At 41.5% G+C, this 26,730-nt stretch overlaps 1 protein-coding gene across 2 annotated transcripts in view; it reads right to left on the bottom strand.

Annotated features, from left to right (window-relative positions):
* Positions 1 to 26,730, bottom strand: part of BCL11B (BCL11 transcription factor B) — a 91,161-nt gene that overhangs the window by 33,067 nt on the left and 31,364 nt on the right. For both annotated transcript variants that reach the window (XM_053945545.1, XM_053945547.1), the window contains exon 3: positions 15,489 to 15,704. In XM_053945545.1, the coding sequence (XP_053801520.1) occupies positions 15,489 to 15,704 (216 nt within the window). The remainder of the gene's footprint in view (positions 1 to 15,488; positions 15,705 to 26,730) is intronic.

Genomic DNA, 26,730 nt, shown 5'->3' with positions numbered 1-26,730 from the left:
AGTAGCTTTTTATTATTTTAGTATTTGAGCACCTCAGAAACTTCCACATCTTTATCCTCATAATATTCCCATCCAAGACTGAAGAGTTGGAATTCCTTACTGAAGTAGGAGGCTTCCCATGGAGAAATTAAAGAATTTTTCCAAGATCACAGGGAAAATTCAACAAATGCTTGGATTTAGATTTCCCCAGCCATAGGGAATAGGACAGGAAATGCAAGAATCTTCTTCTCTTATCAATGTTTTTCACTGGGTAATAATAAAAGCGTATAGTAAATTCTCAAATTATCTCACAATATTTTTCAACTTGGATTTTCCTATTTTAACCAGATGTAGGGTCCTTACATTGGGAACACTGGGGACCCCTAGACAAGAATGTTTTATTTTCTCCCACCTGTACAGACAGTCTGCTTTTGGTCTCCTAGAGCTGTTTTTTTCCAAGGAACACTCCCTGTGCGGTGTTTTCCTTTGATTTCAGATGCATGATTAAACCTTACAGCCATGCCTGCAGTTGTGTAAGGCCAACAGAGTGTTTGTCCATGCAGAGCAAACAAGAGATTCCTGATGCTAAGCCTGAGGTGTGCACTGAGCTATGAGCACCACGTGAAGTTCCCAACCCCATTACACCTTCCCACTGCCAACATGAGGGAGTTCCACAATTTGCCCAGGGCCAGACACACCTTCATTCAGAGGAAAACCTGCTAAGAAGCAGCCAGAGAAAACCAATACTTACTCATAGCACATGTGTACTTGCTCAAGTGACCACTTCCAGGAACAATAAAATACTGCAGACAAGCCCTGTCCTGCAAAAATTACACACTCACAGCTCATTCTGCAGGCTGAGTTCATTGCAATGAGGAAAGCCACCATGTTATAAAAGATAGTTTTAAGAAAAGGGAGACATCTTTATAAAAGATATCTCCCTTTTCTTAAAGATATTTTCTTCTACTCCACATAAAGATGTAGGAGCAACCAGACAGGAGACCAGATAAAAAGAAATTGCAACATATATTGTTGACTGCAAGATCAGCTGTGTTCCATTTCTTAACTTCAGTCCTGACTCTTCTCCAAAGAAATGAAGTTTGCCATGCATTATTCAGTGACCAATAACAATATCAGCTACATGAGTAATTCACCAGCTTAATTTAGGATAGTCATATTTGCACCAATTCCATTTCCTGCCTATAAGAAAATAAAAGCTAAGAAGGGGGTACAGAAACTAAGAGAAGTAAAGACAAAAAGCAGATTTTGGTTTTTAGTAACTTGAAAGTATGTCCTAATAGGTAGAGAGTTACCATTTACTTTATTTTGGTCTGCTTTCTGATTTCCAGTCATTTTGTAAGATATATCAGCTGGGAATTATTGACATCATAAAAGAGTCAGGTAGATATAGGTCAGGGAAAATCATCAAGAACAATCTGAATGCCCAGGTTTTACACCAGTAAAGTGTAGTTACTTTAACTGAAAAAGTCTCACTGCTCAGATCAGTACTGTCTTAAAAAAAAAAAAAAAAAATATATATATATAGTTATATTTGGAATTATTGTTTTTATAGTTACACCCCAAATGATAAAAACAGCTTGAAAAAACAGTCTCTTCTCTGTTCTGACCTGGCTGCTGGATGTAGAGCCCCACTGAGATTCCAGGTGAACAGGAGGTGATACTGCAAGTACTCTTCTTTGCTGTAAGTTTGACAATGACTACAGTAGAACAGCTGACATAGATGGAGTTCTGGGATGCCAGTACCTGTCCTTCTCCATGACTCCTAATCCTTTTTCTCTGTGCCTTTTATCTCCCCTCCTCTCTCTCTTTCCCTCTCCTGCCATACACACATCCCAGGTCAGCCTGATTTATTGACATCAAAGAGAGTTATGTTGGTCGTTACATCTTTGTCTGTCCATCTGTGAAATAGTTTTCTTGTCACAGACATTACCTGAATAGCAATTTAACAAACAGTAAAAATGCAAAAGCTATTTCATACACACACACAAAAAAATCAAAGTGACTAAATCTGTTGTTTTCTCTCTAGCTCACAGTAATACTGGTGAGCATTTAAAAACTACTGGAAATATTTTTAAAAGAGGCTTTATAAAGAAAGCGCGCTCTGTTTTTTGGAAACACTGACAATCCTACTGCCATTATCAGAATTTCCTGCCCTTGGCTAAAATGTCTCTTCCTCTGTGCACTGGCCGCTAGCTTGCTGTTACAGTGGCTGGGAAGGGGAACTCCAGCAGCCCAGAGAACACGAGGGAGCCCTGCTTGTGAAAGGGCTGAAAAGCATCTTTACTAAACTGAAGACCCATGCAAAAAGATCCCATCTGTACCTGCTTTCATCTGAAAAGCTGTTGCACTTACTATGTGCAGTGCACGTCAAAGTTGCCTGGATGATACAAAAACTGATCTTGTGTGCCCAAGTCATTTAGTCTTTTACTCCTTTTACTGTCTGCTCTCCACAGATCTGCATGAGCTCAAGCTAGAAAACTCTGAAAAGCATTTGGCCTGGCTTGCCAGAAATGCCTGAGCACCTAGCCAGACCCCCAATAGCAAAGACATCAGTATCAGCCTTGGTTTGGTTTTGTTGGGTGGTTTTTCAGGGATTGGGTTAACTTCAGAATCAGCACTGTGCACTAGAAATTGAACTTACCAGCCCCTTGGACAATATACCAACACTACTCCCTGAGTGAAAACTCAGAGACAAAGTCCTTCTTGTCATCAATTCACAGTGCCTCCCCCAAACCAGAGTTTGTCAAGTACTTCTGACAATTTGAGGATAACTCTGTCTCGTGTATAGATATTACACAAGCAGAGAAAAACCTACCTGGGATATTTTATTTGCTAACTGCTCACTCTGCTGATGATACATGTGTGACTCTGAACTGCGTTTGGCATCTAACATCTCTCTTCTGATAGATAGCAGTCTCTCAGCAGCTTGCTGTCTGAGACAGTGCAGGCAAGGAATGGGCAGCACACGTTCATCAAACTAACATCTGCTTTCAGTTCTCATTTATAGATATGGAATCCTTTCAACTGGACATTAATCTTCCTCTACAGCAGCAATTAGATACTTGAGACAGATCAGAACAAATCAAATTAGCCTTATTTATTAAACAAAAAAATCCTGAGTAAATAAAAATTATGGCAGACCATCCTGTGTGCATCAACATAAAAAGAAAATTAAGGTACTAACACACAGGAGTCTAAAAGCTTTCAGGTGCTATTTTCAAAGCCTCAACTGTAACCAAATAGCAGAGGGCTCTACTGCAGAATGCCTCATGGATTATTTTAGCAATAAGGTATAATTGAAAGGATTATCATGAATGTAATGTTTCCCTTCCAAAAATTCCAGGAATGCAAAAATTAGTCTCATGTGCACTGCATGACTCATGTTTTTAATGATGGAGCTTCATTTTCACTCATGAGGAATTCAAACCATGGAAATGTTACCACAGAAATTCTCATTCAATTGACGAAAGAAAATCTTTTTTTTGCTACAGTTAAACAAAGCCTAAGAATTGTATCTTTAGAGAGACTGGCTTGGTTCAGCTTCAGGCAATGGACATCCTGCACACCAAGAAGAGACACTGCCATCCCTGAGGGATCAAATGGATTGCCCCGAAGAGCTCAAATTCTACAGATTTGTCTCAAACCAAGCAGAGCAGCTTCCTCTTGATAGATTTCCCCAGCTTAACATGGCTGATAGCTTTAAGCAAGCAAGGTGGGAGACTCTGTCACATTTGCATGGAAATTAGTAGCAAAATATTTGTAAGTCACAAGATGAATGGACTTCCCTGAACGGGGAAGGTGCACAGCTATCCACCAAGCACCTGATACTCTCTCTTTCCTTAATCTGCTTTTTTCCAAAAGTCATTTCAATTTTTGCTAAGGAAACATTTCAACATATTCATTAGAGAAAACTAGCACTGCCTAAGTGGAGTTCCCACCATCTAGATTACATGTATCAGCAGCATTCCAAGGCTGTCTTTTACAATGGGAGCTAAATGTTAAGCAGATGAGAAGTTTCATGAAAGAATATGTCGGAGAACAGGAAACAGGGTTTTGCCATCCAAAACCAAAATGATCCTCATCTGCTGGTGCCATAGATCATAAAGCTGATCATCTGCTCTCATCCAGAAAGCGCCATCCCACGCTGGGCTGCCTTTTGCTGCTGGAGAGCACGAGGGTGGGACAAGCAGGTCTGGAGGAAATGTGATTCTGTTGCACGCCTTAAAAAGCTGTGCTGCTTTATCGCCTTTGTTCTCAGCATCTGTTCAGGGCGTCCATGGGTGGGATGCATGGGAAGGAGGAAGAGACTTTTTCCAGTGAACCCATCCAACCTCTCCTTCAATATCCAGAGCCACTCACGCTGATCCTTCAATCTCCCTTCCTCAACTCTACATACACCTGACTAATAACAGCAGAGATATCATCTGGGGTTAGCTCATTACATGTTTATTACTGCTTTGTTTATTTCTTCATAAATATAAACTGCTGCTACCTGTGCAAGCCTGTGCATCTAGCCCAGTTCTGGTGAGCCTTAAAAGCTCCAAATTGAAAATAGCCTAAAGATGTGAGAAATCACAGCCAGCATCACCACCAGTTAGCCAAGGTATGGAGAGAGAACCATTGCAACATGCAACATGTAGGGTTGGGTTTATATTTAAGATTTCCTGGCTTGAAGGTACCATGTTAGCTGGTTAGATGTGGTTATAAATGGAAGCACCTGTTGACATTAATCACAATAATTTGGCAATGTGGCTACTAATGCAAAATTATGAAAGAGACAGTCACTTTGAAAACCTAAGTCCAGTTTATCATTGGCCAGAGCAACTATCAGCCAGAGAAAATAACCTGTCCTTTGTGTTCTGTGATCTCATGCAAATGGAGATCTGAGGAAGAGAGGGAGGAAGGGACCATGTTTTTTTATTTGATGGATTTTTCATTTGGTTCAATGTAACTTTAAGAAATATTAATCTGTTCCTTCATTTAATTTCATCTGTACCACTGGCCAAGAGAAATGCACTAATTTTTAAGTTGAAGTAAGCCTTGAGATAATGTCACCCACCATTCATCCAAATTTGTCACTAGCATCCCATTAAAGCCATAATTATTTTTTAATTAAAACTAAGGAAGCTGGCATGTGTGTGCCTACTTTATACATCTGTTATGGGTTAAAATAGCTTTTAAAAAATGTTTCTTTAGACCGCAGTCTTTTGTGGCCATGGCCTATGCCAAAGAAAACGCAAACTTGCTTATTTTCTCCATGGGGCGCAACACTGCCTATGTGTGCCTGAACAGATTCGACTGGCCGTGAAAAGAATTCTAAATAAAACACAAACATGGAATTTGGCAATGCCACAGAAGCGAGCTTAAGACTAATTCCAGCATGCGGACGGCTCTCACACAGCAAGTCTGGCTCCACTATAAATGAAACCAGGCTCTGTAAAATCGCCAGTAAAGTTTGAGTTAGGATTTAAAGAGACAGCACTCTTATTCCAAGGTCTAAGGGGGAAAAACACACACATGCACGCACACACATACCCCAGCTTATTAAGGAAATTCATGCTGGCTCAGTAAGTCTGTACATTGCAAACTGTGTTTATTTTCAGCAGTCATTTCCATTTTAAAAAATATGAAGTTTAAAAAAAAAAACCACTAAAAAGAACAATTTCACTTTGGACTTGTTTTTTAGAAAAAAAAAGTGCTGTAATTATGACTTCAGGGACTACTGGCAGTGACAGCAACAAATGAAGGACCTACCTGAAGGAAAAATTAAAATGTTATATATAAAATAAGAAAGAAATATGAATGTCTAGGGCAGAGCAGGGGAAGGGAAAGGTGCAGATGGACAGAAGCTCCATGGACAGAGTGGCCTGGGACAGAGCATCCTGTTCCCATCAGACAGCTAGCAAGCAGGATGGTGACTCACTGAGACTTGCTGGGAGGGAGCTATATGCAATACAGCTCCATGCTGCTGTGTAGATGGAGAAATCTAACCCTGGGGCAATGAAATCCCCTGGGAAATACCTCCCCAGCAGTGCCAGCCAGTCCCAGAGAGCAAAGACATCTGTGAAGAAAGAGTGAGGAGAAAGTGAAAAATAGCTTTCGCTCATCTTTACCTATTAAGGAGAATACAAATTTAAGAAATCTCAGTTTATAATCACAAGACACAGCCTGACAAGCTTAGACAGAAAGGGCAAGGAGCAAATTATTTAAGCACTGGTAGTTCTGTCTCCCACACTCTTTCTCCCCCTTACAGCTTTGGATGATACCAGGTCACTGAATTAAAATTATATCTCAAGTGCCCACCTCAAACCCTGACCACTGTGTTTTTTCTCAAAAAGGAAGAGCAGAAAGGGAGATTTGCTGGCTAGAGAGCTCTAAATATGGGAAGAACTCAGACATTTATGAGTGTGCTCAACTGCACTAATGAATGGTGACAGTGGTGATTGAAGCAGGAGCAGGATGGATGCAGCTTTCACAGCACTCTTCATGGAAAATGGGCAGGGAAAGTGTGAAGGAAATTGGGAAGGAGTTTACAGCAATCTCAGAGGATCACTTTACAACTATTCTATGTATCTATTGATAATGATAGTGAAGTGTTTGGTTTCAATAGACTGTGGAGCTTTTAAGATTCTACCTCAAATTTACAGTGGAGGAATTAGTTCCATTTGAAGAAAAAAAAAAAAAACAGAGAAAAATTGGTGGTTTTGGAATTAGATTTTACAGGAAGGTAAAGTTACTCACTAGTCTTGTACTCACTGTATGTCCACAATGGTCCTGTTCCCTGTTAATCAACAGTTCACACATTTTTATAAAGGATTTGGATTAATCAATCCATAAACACTCAGCTCCAAATTTTAGACATACTTTACATTTTAAGCCTGTCTGTGCCATAATAAGTTAACTTATTCTCTCCTTATTCAACCAGAAGAGATGAAAAAATAACCCAAAACTCTGTTAGAAGATGCAAACTGAAAGAAATAATTCCCCTGCAAGAAGAAGGCACTGCTGCTATACTGAGGTCTTAAAAGATTCCATGAATTTTTGGGTTTTACTCTCATCACCATGGGCAGTTTTAAATTATATGTATTTTCCAACAACACTCTGACTCTTACTTAAATCTCTGTACATCCTGGAATTCCACAGACCATGATCACCACTGGCAGAACAGTATAACACCACTGAAGTCAGAAAACACCTCACAGGAAGATGCTTAGTCAAGCATCTCTAGGCAGCCCCTAACCCATCTCTCAGTGGACTGTTGGCATGGTACAGCACACCCTGGGAGCTCCACGTTTGTCACACAGCCATGGAAGAGATGTAAGGATCAGGTTTAGATCTGTGTCTCACGTGAAGTAATCTAGGTCAATACAGGACATGTAAGGAGCCAGCCTGACACACAGGAAGGATGGGATGCTCCTCTCACTTTGCCAAGGGGATGTACTGAAAATAATATATTTATAGTTGGCTTCAAATACCAGGTGACGTCTAAACAACAATTGAAGCTGCAGGTATGTTGTGCAAACCAGTTCTTCTCTAACCAGAGGCCCTTTATGTTCATAGCAAAGACAGTAATTTAGAAAGCACTGTTTCATAGCACAATTCCAGTGACTGTCTCCCCATCTCCTTGCTTAGTGCCTGCATTAACCTCATTCCTGAAGTCCCAGGACCTCTGACTCATACAGCTGAATTCATAAAAAATGCAAGCCTTTGCTATGTGGGATTTTTGCCTCCTTCTTTCCAAGTGCAATTTTTAGTGTCTCATTGAACCTGGCTTGCCCAGCCCCTGCTATGGCAAGTTACATTAGCTGGAACAGGGGCCCAGAGAAATGGCTTGATTAAAGACAAAAACAAGAGGAAAATACAGATACCAAAGGCATGTACCATACACTAGCCTACCAGATTTCTTGAAAAAATCCTGTCCAAAAGAAGGCAAAGAGCATAAAAAGGTATGTTGCTAACAGTTGCTCAGCTGTTTATTGCTCAGCAGAAAGAAGGACCAACATGCAGAACACAGGAACCCAGTGGGGCACACATGAGATGCATCAGCATGGCTTCTTTGACTCAAATCCCATTCTGAACATAAAGCATTCCATCTCAGCATAGAAGCCTTCCTTTCATCTATTTTTATGAAGCACTCGGAAAACAAAAGAGCAGAGGTCCTTTGAATTAGCTCTGGAGGGATACATGCTAATTTTTTTGCAGTTCTCTGGCCTAAACCTGAGCTAACCCAGGAATAAATGATCCAGTTCCTCTAAAACAAATAAAATAAAATTAAGTGATTTCACCACAAAATGTACAACACCTCATTGTTCCCTCCACCTTTCCCACTCTGGCTTGTGAACTAAAAAGCAGTTCTCATCACAGCTACCTACACCATGCACCATGATTTGCCCTACTTCCTTTGACACTGAGCATTAGATTTGTGCTCAAGAGGTTTATCTCTGTTCTCACAAATTGAACAGGCCAATTCACTTCCTGGCTCAGACACACAAACACATCCGCACAAATCTGACAGAAAGCGAGAAGAAAAGTGATGTCAAAAAGCTACTGCTGAAGGGGCAGAAGGAAACTCCATCCTGAATATGCCAGGTGAGGCTGTACAAGTGAACTGCTTAGCATATGTTATGTACAAATGAATGGCAATTTGCTGAGAGAAAGAAAGAATAATTGCAAACATTTATGCCTTGTGCACGTGTATTAAAAAAAAAAACAAACCAGCTTTTAGGAAGCTGGTGCATTGCCCAACCAAAAGGCAAGGCACCTGACAAGCACTACCCCTAATTTTGTCGCTTTTTAGGTGATTGCTTCCTTCCTTCTCTTCCTGCAGTTGATTTCTTCTCTTTTTAGGAAGTGTTCACCAAGAGGCATTCAACTCTCTGAAAATGGGTAGGAAAACAGCAGTAGCAGGGAAGAGGCTGGTCCCATCCTGCAAACCATCCCTGGCAGTTACTCTGTTGCAGAAACATGAAAGCCATTCCCATCCCTTTGCTGATCACGGACACGCACCATGGTACAACTTCAAAAAGAGGTCTGATTCTCCTTCAGTTAACCAAGGTGTTTCTGGACATAATGGCTGCTGAGAGTCATGATGGTGCCCAAACCTTTCCTACTGTGCCTAATTAAAGCACTCTTCACTTTTGCTGGTGTCTTGTGGAAAGTACTGCCATGCAAAAAGAAGACTAATTTGTTTGGGTCTTCTGTCAGAGCAGCATAAACCATGTCATCAGTGGTGCCTCTTTGTAGCCAAGTTACTCTCTCCCTTCCAAATTACCAGTACTCCCAAATGTTTAATGAATCAAGGGGGAAAAAAATGGGGTTATTACTAATGGGAACAGCAAGACACGACAAGGCACAAGAAAGAAGCCCTGCAATGAAAAGAAAAAAACTGTTCAATGAGATAGAATAGAATAGAAATGTCCTTCCCTTGCTTTTCCAAAAGCTCCCTTTTTACCTCATCTCCCACCTGATACCACCAAAGCTTGTTTGTGCTTTAACAAATATGGATCTGTTGCTATGTGCTCCTTTGGTCCTTACCTATATTCTGAAGTCACCTCTTCTAATTCAGCTATCACTCAGCAAACTCCAAAAGGACAAAAATTCATTCATTCAAATAAACAAATTATAAAATCGCCTTCATCCATCTTGTTCCTATATTTTTAAATTTGATTGTGGCTAGAGAATTGCTGGTTGGAAATTACCCTGCCCCCACTCTCACATACACCCTTTAAAAATGCAAAATCTAGCCCTCTATTTCAATATTTCTGATGTCAGTGACCGGTGTCGGCTCTCCCCATACAGTAACTGCTTTAAAGCGCTGCATACAGCACTGCATTAAAAATTAATTACACATGCTATTTTATTGATAGTGCATAATGTAATGAGCACCAGCTGTGCTAAACATCCAAACTCCTTTTTAAGACAGCTATAAAAAAAGAAAGAAACTGCACTTCCAAATGCTTCTCCTGTCAGAGGAGAAAAACAGCAACATCTTGGATGGATTTGAAACAGGATTCTTTGATTTAGCTCTCCATTTGGAGCGTTTGAAGAGTTCAGACTCTCAGGCTCAGTGTAGTGGTATGTGATCAAGTTAACTCTCTCAATGTTGGAACCATTGTCCTTACTGCAAGCAATGTTGCCTTAAACCTTTTTGTACCAAGACTACCAGATTCAGTACTACCCATTAATATTGCAATTAAGGGCTTTTCTTTTTTCCTGGGATGTCCGGAAATGGCAAGCATCCGCTTTAAAGAACCTTTAAATATCACTATTACTCCTGCTGGTTCTTAACTTGACGTAATTAGGACTTACAAAGTTATAGTGATCAGCCATCTGTCTAGAACAAAGCCACAGCCATGCTCACATTGTCAGAGACCCTGCCCCATGCAGCACCCTCATTTTAGTCACCTCTTTGCAATTTTAAGGTCACTTCACTGCCTCTTGGCAAACACACTAGTCAGTCAAAAAAACAGTCTGTGTTAAATCCACTTATTTTGAGTTTGGATCTGATTTTAATACCTGGTGAGACAGGGAGCTGCCTAGACAGCAGGTCACATATGATTTTAATACTTGCATAGGTGAATGAATACAGAGATTGATAGATAGGTGTAAAGATGGATGCGTGCACTCAGACCGATGCATTACTCTTTTTAGTGTATACATCTCTCACACATCCCTGCACTCTGTAAGTACTGTCCACAAAGTCAATTCTACTATAGCATGCATTAAATATTTCACTAAAATAAATAAATACATGACTCATAGGGACATCTTTCCTGAATGTTAGCTAGTATTTTATGCAAACCTCTTACTTATGCAGCAAAATGAAAAGATACATTTACAAAGGCTCTCTCAGGGAAACTATAGATCTTTATCTGTCGTCTGACACTTACACCAAATTCCTCTTTCTCCTCTCAAAAAAGCACCGGTGCTAAAGAGAAATCAAATTTTTTGCACCTTTTTTTTTTTTTTTGAGACTCCATTCAGCAAAAAATGAAGAGTAGAGTATCAGCCATTGTCCTGGGACATTATGAGTTAGAAGGTTTTTGCTAGATGAGTTTGTATTCTCTGTTCTGATTACTGTTTTTTTTTCCATTGATCCTCCTGTGTTAATAAAACCCAGGCTGGAGTGAACAAAAGCTTGCTTCTTGTTCAAGTAAGAAACGTGCCGAGTGCATACCATATCATTAACATAAAAGTTTTTGAAATAATACTTTTTTCTAGACAGACTGTATTAATTGCACCAAGTTTTTTACAGCAGGATGGTCTAATCTAGCTCTTCTCATTGGCTGACTCCAGTTATAAAACCAACATAAAATGAATACGGTGATATAATAGATGGAGAAAAAAGTATTCTTTTAAAACCTATGATTTAGTTACAGGGACTGCTTTTATCTTTACTGTCACCTTAATCTCTGCCAAGAAAACACCAGACTAGTTAAATGATGCAGTAAGTAGAATTTCAGTAGCCAAGTAAATTGATATTAACTTTACAAGATGACTGTGATTTTCAGAATGTCCTAATGACTAACACAGCTGACTCCTTGAATTAGCAGGAGCTTGTTCCTCTCCTCCAAGATATGGCCCCATGCCTTCCTCTATTTTAGACCTTAAATTTCACAGCCCTGTCCATTAATCACTGCTGTCCATGCCCACTTGCTGTTTTTATACATGCAACTAAGTATCGTAATTGCTTTCCACCTCCTTCCATCAGCCTACATGTGGGAAGGAAGCAGTTTCACTGGTTAGATGAATATATGTGTATTGGACAGATTTAATTATCTTTACAGGGGTATATAAAACCCTCACTCGTAGGCCCAGGTGCAAAGAATTTGGACCAGGTATATATCTGAATGCAAGCACAGGGGATTAATTATTCTCTGTGCCATTACGATCCTCTTTGTCTTATGCTGATTATGAGCCTCTTCCTGGGGTTTTTCCACCACAGTATCTTCAAGGCAGGGACTTTTTTCTTTGGAGAACACACTGTAAAGTGCCGTGCACTTCTGCGCTGAGATTTTCAATGCTCGTTTCTCGTTAACTTTAATGGGAAATGGGCATCCAAATCTCTTAGGCAGCTTTGACAATTTAAGCCTTAATGTACAATATTAATAAATCAGCATCATAAAAAGATGCCTTATGAAGATGTATTGTGAAAAAATAGCCCCACAAAAAGCATTGCAGTGTATGTGTGCATGCACACAGGCATATACTTTTCTTTACATAATTATGTCTCTCAATAATCATTTGCATGTCTCTGTTATGCAAAAAAAAACTCTGTGTGTTTTACAGTTACTCTGAGCAGTTGCAATTCATTGAAATGAAATAAAAAGCAGGCCCAAAAAAAGCACCCTAATCTGGCAAGGGGTAAAGCAAAATGAATGCTTTGCCCATTTATATTTTAGATCCAAGCTACATAACCCTGTGAATTTCATTACTCCATTCCAACTTCTAATTAAATAGGCACTAAAAACATTTGAACGGGAGAACCCAATTCAACTGACAAAAGCTTCTGGGGCAAAATATATAAATAAATAAATAGACTGAGAGAGAGATTGAACCAGCGATAGAGATTTTTTTATAAATCACATGAAAAAACATGGACCTTTACTTGTAAATTCCTCATCCTGGGGTGCTTTGAACACAAATAATTGAACAAAGACAGAAAAGACCATGATCAGCACTGGCTGAGCAGCACAGTGGACATCCAAGCAGACCTCCCAGCACCATTTGCTGTGAATGAAACTATCAGCAGCACATTTTCTAAAAATCACTAACAACTGTGGATGAGGCAGCACTACTTCCTCTGTGCATGACTGAACACTAGTCAGCATCCCAGACAATCACTCTTATCTAGGTCGGAGATTTCCAAACACAGTTTTCACACATGTGTACCCCAAATCCCACCAGCAGCCAGACATTTGGATTCTCCTGCACAAACTGTTGTGAGGGACTCTTGAGGGCTCAGTTTGTGAGTGCCCAGCAAAGATTTTGGAGTACCTGCAACTTCAAGCCATCAGAGTCTCAGTCTGCTTGAGAACTGCATGGAAAATCTCCAGGTCCTGAATTAAATAAATGTTGAAAAACAGGAAAGGTAAGAAATGATGAAGGATGAGGGGAGGCGGGAACTGCTGATGGCTTTTGTTCAAAGAAGTAACCAATTCCTCAGAAGCAAGAACAGGGCTGACAGAATAAAAGGCTAATCAAGTCAGAGAGAAAAACTGATCTCTAAAGCTGGAGCAAGTGACTGTTGTATATGTCTATATTTAAAAAAGGCACAATGCAGAGATTGTCACTAGATTGTTAATCAACACAAAGAACTCCCATTTCTATCATTTCCACAAAACATTTTGAGCGACAGAAAGAACCCATAACCCTTGCCTAGGCTCACATACAGTGAATACTATGGGAGCTAAGAAAGGGTTAAGTAGACATAATCTCCTTTTTCAAGGGAAGAAAATGTTTCTTTCAAGCAGACCTTGACCAACTACTGTCATAAACACGTAGCATGCACTTTGATAAAACCTATTCTCTAAGTGTCTCAGACTGCAGCAGTAATTACAGGAAGCCATGATAACAGGTCTCCCTCTCCACAGAGCTGGCATCACTCTCCCAGCAAATAGGCAATTCCAAAGACTCACAGCACACAACTCCAAAGAACTCCAAGTACACAAAGTATAAAAGCCTCACCTTACCCACATTCTTCAATAAGTTATTCCTTCCTTCCTTTTCTATTTTGAGGTGCACTTGCTTCCATTCCCACTAGCTGCTGGCATCAGAAGTAAGAGGGAACCAGGGTATCCAATTCAGTGTTACAACAATGTGCCCCCTGAAGACATGTAAGTGCATACTACACCAGTGAAGATAGAGGATAGCAAAACATGAGACCAGTTCCAGTTTGGTTTACTGGTTCCTGGGAGGAGAGAAGGCAGGGAAGCTTTCTGACTTTCTGATCCAACGCTCACCATTTGCAGGAACCTGTCTCGACATCCGTCTCTGTCCAGTTGGTCAGTCTGCCGAGGCTGATAAAGCAAATTTCATTAAAGCAGCATCCTCTGCCATACTGCATGCAGCAGCTTGGATAGAAAATTTAACCAGACCCTGGATTTACTGATGGCACCTCACCACACAGCACATTGCTACGAACCCAGACCTGTGCACCACTGCAAGCAGATGGATGCAGGTTGAGCATCTTCCAGGCAGCAAGAGAGTCTTCACTGTGTGCCCTGAGCTTCACCCAGGACCTACACAGCACCCTGCAGAGTGCTCTTAGCCTCCTCCTGAGAATATATTATCTTTCAAAACCCAGGGTTTCCAAGATACAAATTTGAATTTCTTGCAAAACTTTATATCTCACTTTATTACATCAATGAAAGATGTACAGGAACATTCTCATGTGATACAGCATACTGTAGCCAAGTGGTACCAGCGCTTGTGGAAGAAAAAGCTAACACAACAAAGTTTTGCCAGCTTCAGGGGAGAAATGAGGAGCCATTTCCCAAAGGCTTTACTCCTGACAGTCATTGCTGTCTCTCTGAATCCTTTGGTCCTCACACTTTACTTATCCAGCATAATTTAGGGAACTCCTTATTAAAACTACATGCACATTATCATGAATGAGGGCTGTGGGATTTGGCCCACCACAGTGAGAGTCCATAAACATTTGTGGATCTTGCGACATCTGTATTTTCTTTTATACCCTCCCCATTTTCACCTCACCAATCCAGAGTTCATCACAGACCAAGTCTTGCCACTGAGCCATGCTCAGAAACACCCACTGATTTCAAAGAGATCACTGGGTCTGAAATGGTGGGGTCTGGTGACAATATGTCCGTGTTCTCTTTGGCTAACTTGGTTTGCCTTCATTTTCACTTTCCCCTCCTTGTGGTGATAAAAGTCAGGCATCCAAAAGGAATAAAGGAAAACTGATGGGGTAAAAGGCCAGGGATGCATGATGAGTTACCAAGGAGCATTTTCTCAAAGCAAGGGAGAAAACAGCATGGAGCAAATACATCCTGCGTGCACATGGATGTGGAGGAGAGCCTTTAATATGAATGACTGAGGAGAAAGGGCAAAAAAGAAGAAAATAAAAATAGTTCAGATGTTAAATACTATCCAATTAAGCTTAAAATAAACAGCCTAGAGAGATGAAATCTTGATACTGGGGTATCACATTCTGCAAGGAGTCAGACATTTGTTCACAACATGGCACAAACGGCCCAGCAGTGGCCGCAGGTGACAACTGAGGGTGGGAAGGCAGGAGGGGAGGGATGAGGAAATGGACAGAGTCGCATGCCTTTTCCCACTCCCCATCCTCTTCCAGGGTGGAGAAGGAAGGAGGAAGGGAAGTGGGGGGTGGAGGGCAGGTTAGGGCATTTTCTCTGCCTTCCCCATGTGACCCAGCAAAGGCAGCTCTCCCACAGCAAAGACGACATCACTTGGCAGCACTACTGACCTTCAGATAGCAACAAAAAAAAAAGTATTTCTATTACCTGACAACTGACAATGACATCCAAATGTGCCTGAAGTCTCAGTCTGAATCTCAGTCTGAGTCCCGCCAACTGAGACTGCACGTGCACCACAGCAGGGCAGGCTAAGGCAGGGCGGGAGGGAGGCCAGTGCGCGGAGAGGTGACGTGATCACGGATGTGTGAGGGTGGGAGGAGGCAGCTATGGGAGCCCCCGGCAGGTTTGCAGGCCTGGACGGCCCTGGAGAAAAAACAATAGAAAAAACTGTCAGTCGGATCTAAGTTTGAAGGGACAGAGGAGGCATCAAACAAGCGAAGTGGGGGCTGGCTGCCTAACGCACAACACGCTTGGTCTGAACCCCTCTCTGGGTCCAGCTGAGGCTGGTGGGCTCACGCTGGGCGGGGGAAGAATAAGAAAAGACCTGAAGGACCTGCGAACCCAGGCTGAGGGCCTGTGTGGGCAAGGATCAGGGTGAAGGTGGGGGATGGCCAGCCCTGGCACAGAGCAGAGCCAGAGGCGGCGGACGTCGCCATCAGAGCTTGCTCAGGGACCAAATCAAAAGGGGGATAATTGTTTTATGGCTGTGCTAATGCACTGAGCTGACACAAAACTGGGCAGGCTTTCTGCCGAGCCACTGCTGAAGCGGGCTTCACACACCAGCCCGGACAAAGTGCGGTGACTTAGAGCTCAAATGGCTTCAGTGAGGTGCCAGGAGCCGAGCTCCCAGAAGGAAGCCTTGGCGGCCATGTGCTGCCTTCCCGCTTGAGCTGCAGCCAGTTGTGCATTTTGCATGCCCTGATTATGCAGGCTGATTCCCTACTGAGCCTGCGAGGAAGGGAACAACCTTTTTCCTGGTAGCTAAAAGATGATATTGTAACCTATAACCTTATTATTTATTTTTAACCCCTCTAGGAATCACCTGCCATTTAAAAGCTGCATTTAAGAGTTTTCTCCTGCTCCACTGGAAATGCTTGCTCCTCCTGGCACTAGTCCAATCTGAATTCTGTGGCTTTGAAAAACTAAGATATAAGTCTTAAATATCGACATACACCTGCACAAATACAGACACACACACAGAGAATCATGTAGGAGTCACGTTTTTGGCTGGCACAAATTAGCAGACTTTAAAGGGAAGTATTTTTATTTTCTTCTTTTTTGCCCTTCCTCCTCAGTCCAAGTGAACGGCATCACTTTCCATTCATTGGGAATCCCAACCCCTCCATTTCAAACTATTCCTGCCACTTAGTTATTAAATATTAGCTACTAATCAAAGCCAGTTTCTACATGAAGAAATGTGGTGGAGTAGTCGCCATTAAAAAGTTGGCATTTGCCAACAGTTACCGCACAGTGGTAGATCAGGAACCACAGTTTCCCCCTGTATTTAGATCAGGAAATATGTGTGCTAATTGTGGGGTACCTTCTGGCAAATGCTTTCTTTCTAAATGGTGGCACTTCTGGCTGTGCATGAATGTGCACCTTGCAGATAGATGGCGTGTGCACCATGGCAGCAAGCAGAAACATTTATCTGTGTTCCCTCCAATCCTAGAAAAAACATTTCCAAAAGGAACTTAGACTGTGGCAGCAAGGAATAATATTTATCCATGCTCCTTCTGACCCTAAATATGCAACATTTTCCAAGGGAGTCTCCACCTTGAGAGTCCCAATTTGGAAACCAGGCCTGCATGTTGATCTGACAGCTACACATGTGAGGCAAATGGGGAAACTTCATCCTTGGCACAACATCCAGCGCTCCAGTCTGCAAGGACTGCATTTGATTTTGGCGTTTATCTTAAATGGCTAAGAGACCACCAGTGCAAAACATTTGTGTGAAGCTTTTGCCAAAACCACAAGTGAAGAGTCTAAATTCCCTGTGTAAATACTTGAGCTTCAAGCATCGAGGATAAAATTTGTGCTGTTTTGTGAGGACTGGTTTTAAATAGAAGCCATCTCTGTGGCTTGTGGGACAAGGAAGGACTTTTTTTTTTAATTTTGGGAGTTCTGTTGTTTGACTTTTGTAACTCTTTGATCTCTCTGGAAGTACTATACAACCAGGTATGATAACTGCTATCCAGATCCTACCTACATTGCATTTCTGGCAAGATGGTGTTCTGTGCATGTGGAAACAGATGTTGGACATGGATTCTATGTGGGTAGGCACCACTCTACTGCCACTGTAACAGATATGAATAATGTTTGCTTTTTTCATGGAATAAGGAAAGAATAGTACAGATTCCCTCCAATGACTTAACAATTGTATTTTATATTCCTAATACAATAAAAATTCCTAGGCTGTGTTGAGTTGCTTGGGCACTTGTCCTTGCTTAGAAATTCATCAGCTTGAAATGGAGATTTAGAGTAAAACCACAGGGCAACTACATCTCAAGTTACACTGAGATGTGTCTGTAGTTTCACCATGACTAAGGGTACAGGTCTTGCAGTAACTTGGCCCTCTATATATCATGATGCCTTACTATGGGTTTTGAAGGAGATAATCACACAGAGAAATTATATGAAGTCCAACAAATGCATCATCTGACTCCACTGCACAGGGCTTTAATGTGGAGGTCCATGGGCCCTGGCACACAACACTACCCTGAGAGTAACAGCCTCCTCTCTAGCTCTGGTGTGTCCCATATGTCCATTGGCAATGAATTTAATGCATTTTGCACAGACCTGAGGTGTACAAGAAGATGCAAAAAGGTGTCATCAAGGAAGGCCTTCCCAGATCTTACTCAGCGCATCTCTAGTGTGGAAAGGGAATAAAGGTCTCAAATAGGAGATGTCTCATCATCTGGTCAAAGGGATCCTGTAGGAGCCTCCCAACTGGGGGCAAAACAGCAATGATTTTAACAAGGTACCTAACAATTTTAGCAAAAGAACTGTATGAACCAGATGCCAGTGAATGGATGGAACTGAAACTGTCACTTAGAAGTTCTTTTTCTTGTCCTCACCCTGGAGAAGAGAGGCTCTGGGGAAACCTTATAGCAGCCTTCCAGTACCTGAAGGGGGCTGACAAGGGAGCTGGTGAGGGACTTTTTACAGGATATGTGATAACTGGACAAGGGACAATGGAATTAAATTGACAGAGATAGGTGTAGATTAGGTTTAAGAAAGAAATCCTTTACTGTGAGGGTGGTGAGAGACTGGAACAAGCTGCCCAGAGAACTGTGCTCAAGACCAGGTTGGATGGGTCTTTAAGGTGTCCCTGACCATGGCAGGGCAGGGGCATCTGTTCCAACCCAAACCATTCTGTGATTCTATGATTTGATGTTGTCCAGGACAGATGTAAATTTGAGGAAATCTAAAAATTGCTAACCTGGTATCACAAAAGAATGGATTGGTAAGGGAGAAGAAGATTGGACCAAGAGAGACTCTGGCAGATTATCAGGGATTACCACCAGCACTCCCAAGTCCATGCAGTTGCAAGACCAGGAGACTTAAGTCTGCTCCTACAAGCAAAGTCAAATCAGGTGATTCCTTCTCTCCTTTACTACCACTTCAAGGTTTACTTCTTTGTTGCTAATCAGGACAGTCTTACAGAATCAGATCAAGTGGAAAATCATAAAGATGGAAATCATATCCAGTGGCCTCAAGAAAAGGCAGGGAGAAAAGGAGGGGTCCACCATTAGGTACATGATACCTCTTCATAGTTATAGAAAAAATAACACTTGTGTTCAAAAATACTCAGTTTGTATTTGCTAGGAACATATTACCATTTCATCTCTTCAGCTCCTCTCTGTGGGATCCTAGGTGTATTTTTTATTCCACAAAGGGTCTATTTAAAGCTGAAAATGAAGATGGAGGCTCTTCAACTTAACTGTTACAGGTGGCGGACAAAGGTCCGCAAAATGAACAAAGATAAAAAGAGAGATAGATTAGATAGATAGATGATAGATAGATAGATAGATAGATAGATAGATAGATAGAATCTTAAGGTGGTGCAGAGAGTTTTTTGCTCAGCCCACACAGCAACAGGCATGGGAGTGGAGCTGATCTTTGGAATTCTACATCCAATCAACCACATCACAATTTCAAAGAGAAAACACACCTGCGAGCCCCTGACTGCCACAAAGGGCATAACCACAATCAACAGTAAAGGGAAAGCAAACCGCAAGAACTAAAGTACAATCTTAGAGGCAAATATCCCATCTGGATGGGGAGAGCAGGCACACACATGCAGCATTGTGTTGCTTGGACATCCCTGACACGATGTGTGAGGCTCGATTTTCCTCTTGGGTCAGCACCGGGAAATCACTCACCTGCACTGCAGATCTCAATTATATATTCTGCATTCATTCTGCATGGAGAGTTTTGCACACAGCATGAGTGTGAAACACGCACAGGGACTGTCACCATGTAAATAAAACATCTGCATTGCTGATGGTAAAGGAAGATTTTGTTCTCGTGCATTAAACAGTCTCAGCATATCCTCAGAACCTGTACATGGCAGTAGCTCACAGGTGATGTTGACTCCAATGCATCACTGAGAGTAATTTTCTTTTTTCTCTCTGCTATTTTTAAACTTGCAAAGAAGAAAATAAGGTAAATTGGACATGACCCCAGATGGAAAATGGAAAAGCCTAGATGAACCTGACAAAAGCCACAATCAAGGTATAAATTGCATCCTTTTGTTGCCCCTCTCCCAGAGCCTAGGCATGGCTGGTCATATGATATGGTGTATGTAAAACACCATGCTCCTCTGGCACATCTGCAGAAAAGTCCCTGAGCAAAATACAAAGAAGGAGCCAAAGCATCATTCAAAATGCCCCACCTCATCATGGCTTAGACCAGGAGAAGAAATCTTAAATTAAGAGACCTGGCTTTACATCTCATGGCACGTATAACTGCAGCCACATGTAGCTGGTGTGTCCCAGGGGGGCTGTGTGCTTGGCAGTGTGGGTGCCTGGGTGTGGATCCATGTACAGGCAGACAGGCAGGTGCACAGGCAGACGTGTGAGCTGCTTAACAGGGCACGAACCAAGTTTTTCTACTTGTTTCTCTGTGCCTGTCTGGTGATACAAAATCCAATCAATTGCTGGTTAGAGAATAAAGCTCAGCTCCATTATTAAAAAATTCTCTTTCAATAAAAAGAAAAACATCTGTTCAGTGTACGGCTACAAATTTGGAGTGCGGGCTGAAGCATCATCCCTGCCCTGTGCCCGTCATGTTCAGGGAAAATACTGCAGATGTTTTGAGGGGAGTTTTACATGAACCATTGCAGCAGGTTTCCAAAAATGATAGACAAATCTATCCACTAATCTCTCCAACAGATTTTTTTTTTCCAAGCTTTTTCTAAAACAAGTTGTCTTATGTGCATCACACCCTCTCTTCTGGACTGTTCCCACCTGATAGTATTGTCTCTCTGACATGTCTCTTTTTGCAGACACCAACAGGGTTGGGAAGCAAATACACACAAGCACACACACATACACACACAGAGACACACTTCTAAATACACACAAGCACAAACACTTCCAACAGCAACCAGCAGAGTAATGCCTGCACACCCTGCAAGGGGCAGATACACACAGCATCCCCCAGGAAAGGCAGAATGACTCCCTGGTGTGGGCAGACCACAACTGCACACACTCACACCCAGAGTCCAGCACTCAGCCAGACACCCCTGCACGCCAGCCTTCACCTGTCCCCCCAGCGCACACACGGCACTTTGGGAGAGGTCCCCCCACACTGATTGTGATGCTTAGACTGAAACTTTGCCCAAGCTCAAAATGCAAAAGTTGCACCTGGTAGAGAAGAAGGAGAGCAGGGAAGAGATTCCTTGTTGTATTTTGCTCAGGGATTTTTTTCATTTTGGCAGACAAGGATTCCCTTTGAATTGATACATTTCTTTCTCCCAAGAATTTCGAATGATAATGCATAAATGAGTCATAGATCAAGAACGCGACATGGTGAGCAAGGAGGAGAAAGAGTGTGAGTGAGGGGCACTGGCACAGAAATTTGACAGTACCCCAACTCCCCCCCTTCCTCCCCCCATGCCAAGACATTAATTCTCACAAGTCGGAGAAAATTACTATGCATGAATGCAAAAAGCATGATCAGGAGTAATTAACATGGCTTCATATGCAAATTTTATTAATGCAGAAGTACAAAGTCATTATGCAAATGAAACTTACGTCAACTCTCTTGACAAATATTCATTTCTAAAGCTCAAGTTTCTCCCTTCTAATTTTTTTTTTTTTTTGGATTTTTGGTGTAAAACCAAAAAAAAAAAAAGTGATGAGGACTGCTTGACAAGTTTGCAAAGTTGTTTTATAACCAGAGAAATTTTATACTTGCATTGTTGATATATTTTTTTTAGTTGTTGTTGTTGGCAGGTACACGACAGCTCATGGAGGAGAGCGGGAGGATGGGGGACGCGGGCTACCAGCAGCAGGCAGCCAATCAAAACGCCAGCGGCTGTAATGAGCGCGATTGATGACTGTTTGGCTTTACTGCAGGGTAATGAACTAGAATCCAGTCTGAGGAGGGAAAAAATATGAATATTCATGAAGCTGTGCTCCTGCCTTTGATGATTAAAGAAATTTTTAATATTCAAATAAGCGCTTGCCAAGTGATTAACAAAGAACAAGCACGCAGGAATATGGAAATGGAGCTGTGGAAGATTTGGGAGTCACAGTCTGTGCAGAAAAGACAGCACAAAATTTCATAAACAAGATAGGCAGATAACCTAATTCAAATCTGAGCAAATAAAGGGGAGAAAATCACCTTCTTTTTCATCAGTTTGTATCAGTCACATTATTGTATCAGTCACTTTGTTTTAGAATGTAAAGGAGAATAAAATCAACCAATGTAATAAGACGGGGGGAAATACTCAAACCCTGAGAAACAGAACCCAGCAATTACTAAGTAAGAATCCTGGGTCAGAAACCGATAGGAAAATGATGGCTAAGGCCACCCTCTGCTGTGGGCTATTGCTTTTCAAAAGCAGGACCCTGCCTGATGCTGAGAGCCTCCTGACTACTGAGAATCGCCAACTTGTTGTATACAACAGGCAGGAGTCAAAAGTATCCTGAAATTGCCAAGACCAGTCCCTGCTGTTAAATCCCTTTCCTTGGATAAAGAGCACACTGCAGGGCTTGACTGCTGTCTGGGAGAGGAGGGAGTGCAACAGAAACAAGAAATATTATTGCCAGGGAAAAAAAGCAAGAAAAAAACTGAAAAGAAGGATGCAAGGGGGTCTCAGCTGCCCACCCTGGCAATCAGTTGGTAAAAAATGTGTTTTCCATGTCTGAGCCAGAAAGGTCCTCCACTCCCCACAGATTTCTGAACAAGAATACAAAAATTCAGTCACATTACAAAATGTCTGATAAGTTCAGACTCTCACAGTTTAATAGCTTTACTAAGGATTCACACTGAAGCATATAGTAACAATATTAGCTGCTAAAATGACTTTGCAGTTAAAATACATCTAATTAGCAGCCAGCTAATTTTTTTATTTTGTTTTTCTTTGAAAAACAGCTAACTTCAGGGCTGTATTTTACCAGAATGAAATGTGGTTGAGCTCTTTCTGTTACTCAAAAGCCAGAGTAAGGATATCTTCAAAGTCTTAGGGCGCTGGAAAGCCAACTCACCTTTTTGTTATTAGATCCTGGGGTTTCACAGGCCTGTTTGCCTTTTCTGCAGACCTTTAAAAACTCTGGTTAATTATTTCTTATTTAAAAATCTAAAGAAAGCATAGGCTAGGTACCATTTAATAATTAACTGCGGTTTTCAGAATGTAAAATTTCAACTATACTTAAAATAAAAATAATAACAGTAGCAGCATGAGGACAATGCTACAAAATGCAGAAAAATGGCCATGATAAGAACCTTCAAAGTTGTCATGAAAACACATTATGTAGCTGATGGGATTTTTCCCCCTATATTTGCTTCATTTTTGGAAATACAAAAATATTCACTACTGATGTATCACAGAAAAGAACAGGAGGAAAAAAAAAAAAAAGGAAGGAAGGAGAGGGAAAAAAAAAAAAAGAAATGCCTAAATGTAAGTAAAGATAAGGTTAAACACCATGCCGAGGTATTGCTGGGAGTCTTTGCTCTGAATAATGCCAAGACCTTTCGAAGATGTCTGTTGTCTCTGAGTGCGTGTGGGCGGGTGAAGTGTGATATTACATAACTCACACGCGGCAGCGGCTGTGCACAACCGTACTGATTAAAACGCTTGACTGTGAAACCCAGATCTCCATTTCCTGGGCTGTTTGTAGCTCGTGTCAGACCTCTGAACACTGAAAATGTTATTCTTTGTCTACAAAATTCCTTGGCTTTGTTTTAATCAGTGCATTTTCTTTTTTAATGACAGAGGAGCAACTACCAGCTTCTACAAGTTGGTTGCTTTGAAGCACTTCTTAAATGGCCATTAAATTCTACCTTACAAATATGAATACTTAATATTTATTCCATATTTTCATTCTTTCTTTAAAAGTACCCCATTTACATATTTCTGGAGAATAATGATACTTCTGCAGGGCAGGTGAACACACATTTCTGCATATGGAGTCAATGGGGAAAAGCATTAAGAGTCCATATTGTAAAAATCAGCCCCTAAATTTAAGTGGTTTGAATTGAGCATGCAGCTGTGGTTGCCTGTCAGTAGTTAGATGCTGTAATAATAATAACAACAACAATAATAACAATAATAGTAATAATAATCTTTTCATTTCTCTAGTGCCTTCCACGCAAAGATCTGGAAGTACTTTACAAAGATAAATAAACTGAGTTTGGAACACCCCATGTGGTTAATAAATATCCCAGCATATCTAAAGAGCATGCAATTCCTCTCACTGTGTAAAAATCCATGTTATGTCATCCACGTATTTGTATATGACATTTTGGAGGCTTGACACCAAGGGCAGGCTGGGGAGAATTTTACTTACCTCGAGACCATGCGAATTCACAGAAGTAGCCCACTATGCCTGCAGGACTGTTTTGCCAAACTCCCTCTTTTAGAAAACCGGGGTGGGGATTGTCAGTGGCCCCACTCAGGAGCCAGCGTGAGTGCTCCCCAGGGGTAGCCAAGTACCAAGTGGCAGCATCCCTCTGAGCCAGGTCTCCACAGGGGCTCCTGCAGGACCACCTGTACCCTCCTCCCACCTGATGCTCATCTGAACTTGTTCCTCACCCCTTGTAAGTGCTATGAACATGAAAAGAGAAAAACTGAAACATCTTGGCTCATCCCAATGAAACACACAAGAAAAAGGACTCTTGCAACCCAAGGCTGCATTCCCCACCTCCCCCTGCTGTGTCCTGTGCCCACCCCACCAACACAAGTCTTTGCCCCTGGAGGACCATATCCCTTTGTGATGAGAGCAACTGGGTGCAAGAGCAAGGGAAAGCAGGGCAGGATTTGGCCTAAAAACATCACAAGGCATGAGTAAATAGGACATATCGATAGATGTGCTAAAAATATAACACAGGAAACCAGGGAGTTTCTTCATCTCAGGAGGGTGGTTTTGCAGACCACTGGGCTGGGAAGAAGGCTGGGGTGCAGACCCCAGGGCATGAGCCACACAGGCTATGGCACGTTCTCTCCTGGAACTCAGCTTCCCTTCTGAGCTTCCCACTGACTGCCTGTCTGGTCTGCTCAGCCCCAACACGTTCTCAAGCAGAGCCCAGCTCTCACTCTGGGAATGTCGAGTGTCTAACACAAGGGTGGGCTGATCTGAGCTGCAATGTCCAGAAGCTACCACAATAAACTAACAAATAATAATAATCACCCTGATTTGTGGAGGGGTTTTTTTTTTGTTTTTTTTTGGTTTGGGTTTTTTTTTTTTTTTTTTTTTTGGTTTGTTTTTTTTTTCCCAAAAGGCATACAGGGGAGACAATAGACAGTTCATCAATTTTCCCAGTTTTTTTTCCCCAACTCTTGTAATTAAGTCCTGGGGAGTTTTTAATGGTTGTAAAAATACTTGTGGGTACTAAAAATTATATAATTAATATTTCTATCTCCCAGCAAATATTTCTCATGTAATTGAAACATATAACTACCCCAACAGACAACTGTAGCAATTTAACAGGCCCTGAAATTAATAAAGTAACTCAGTGGTTGGAAAGAGCTGCTTCCAAAGGGCAAAATTATATATATATAAAAAAATATTTATATATATATATATATATATATATATATATATATATATTAGAGCAAGAAACATCCCTACAAATAATCAGAGGGCTTGACTACAAGAGGAAGGTCAAGTGGTTAAAATGAAGGAATTGAAGTGGCCAGGGAAGAGCCACAGTTAAGCAGGAGTCATTTACACCAGTGGGCTTCTCTGCCTTGGCTTTTGGAGCTGAGTTCCACACACACTGGCAGATGCTGCATTGCAAACATGTATCCTCAGGGTGAATATGGCCTCTGGAAAAGAGAACAGCAGGATCTGCTGCTTGGGTAAGTATCTCTGCCTCGCTCTGAAGTTTGCCTTCTACTAGTAGTTTTAAATTTTGTCCCTAAATTTTTTCCTTATCTCTCACAATAAAAAATAATGATAATTTTTAAAAACTTGAAGGAATTAGGCAAAATGAGGCTCTTCAGCTGTTTGGCAGCAAAATCAATTCCTGGAATGGGAGGGAACTTGGGGAAAAAGAAGCAGATGAAGTCACTCTGCTCCTCTGTGCCTCAGTCTCCCCATCTGTGAAAATCGGCTAATGACATCCACCTGATTTAGTTAAATGTCCTGGAAACTAAAAAGACTCTGTAACAGCAATATATTAAGCAGCAGCACTGTTAACTCCTTCACTGCTGGAAATGCAAAGGAGAGCCATCAGGTGATGCCATGTCCCTGCACAGCACAGATGGACAAACTTAATATACAGAAACAATTAGCTTTGGGGGAGAATCACAGCTTCTGTTTTTTTGGCTCACACCTTGCCAAAAGCAATGTAAGTGTAGACACTGTAAGTGCTGAATTTCAATGTGAAAAATAGTCTACCTGCCTAGTGTGAATGTATACACCAGACTTAAAGTAATAGAACTTTAAAATAAGTGGGGGAAGGGAGGGACATTAACAGGCACATTCATGATTTTCAAATTTTTCCTTGTTCATGGAGCACTTTCACACTTAGAAAAGAAATTCACTAACACCAAGCAAACTTGAAAAAGCAAAACAGAGCGACTGACTGGGGAGGGAGGGAGGGAGGGAGGGAGGGAGGGAGCAGCAGAGACTTAAAATTAGGGCTCCCATTGAGTTTTGGATCTCACAGGTGAAAACTACTCCAGCTATGTGTGTACGAGTAGACCCAAGTCTGATAA

This window comes from Vidua chalybeata, chromosome 6 (assembly GCF_026979565.1).
Source record: "Vidua chalybeata isolate OUT-0048 chromosome 6, bVidCha1 merged haplotype, whole genome shotgun sequence".
Taxonomy (NCBI): domain Eukaryota; kingdom Metazoa; phylum Chordata; class Aves; order Passeriformes; family Viduidae; genus Vidua; species Vidua chalybeata.
The sequence above is the reverse complement of the archived record's forward strand: the minus strand, read 5'-3'. Positions and strand labels throughout refer to the sequence as shown.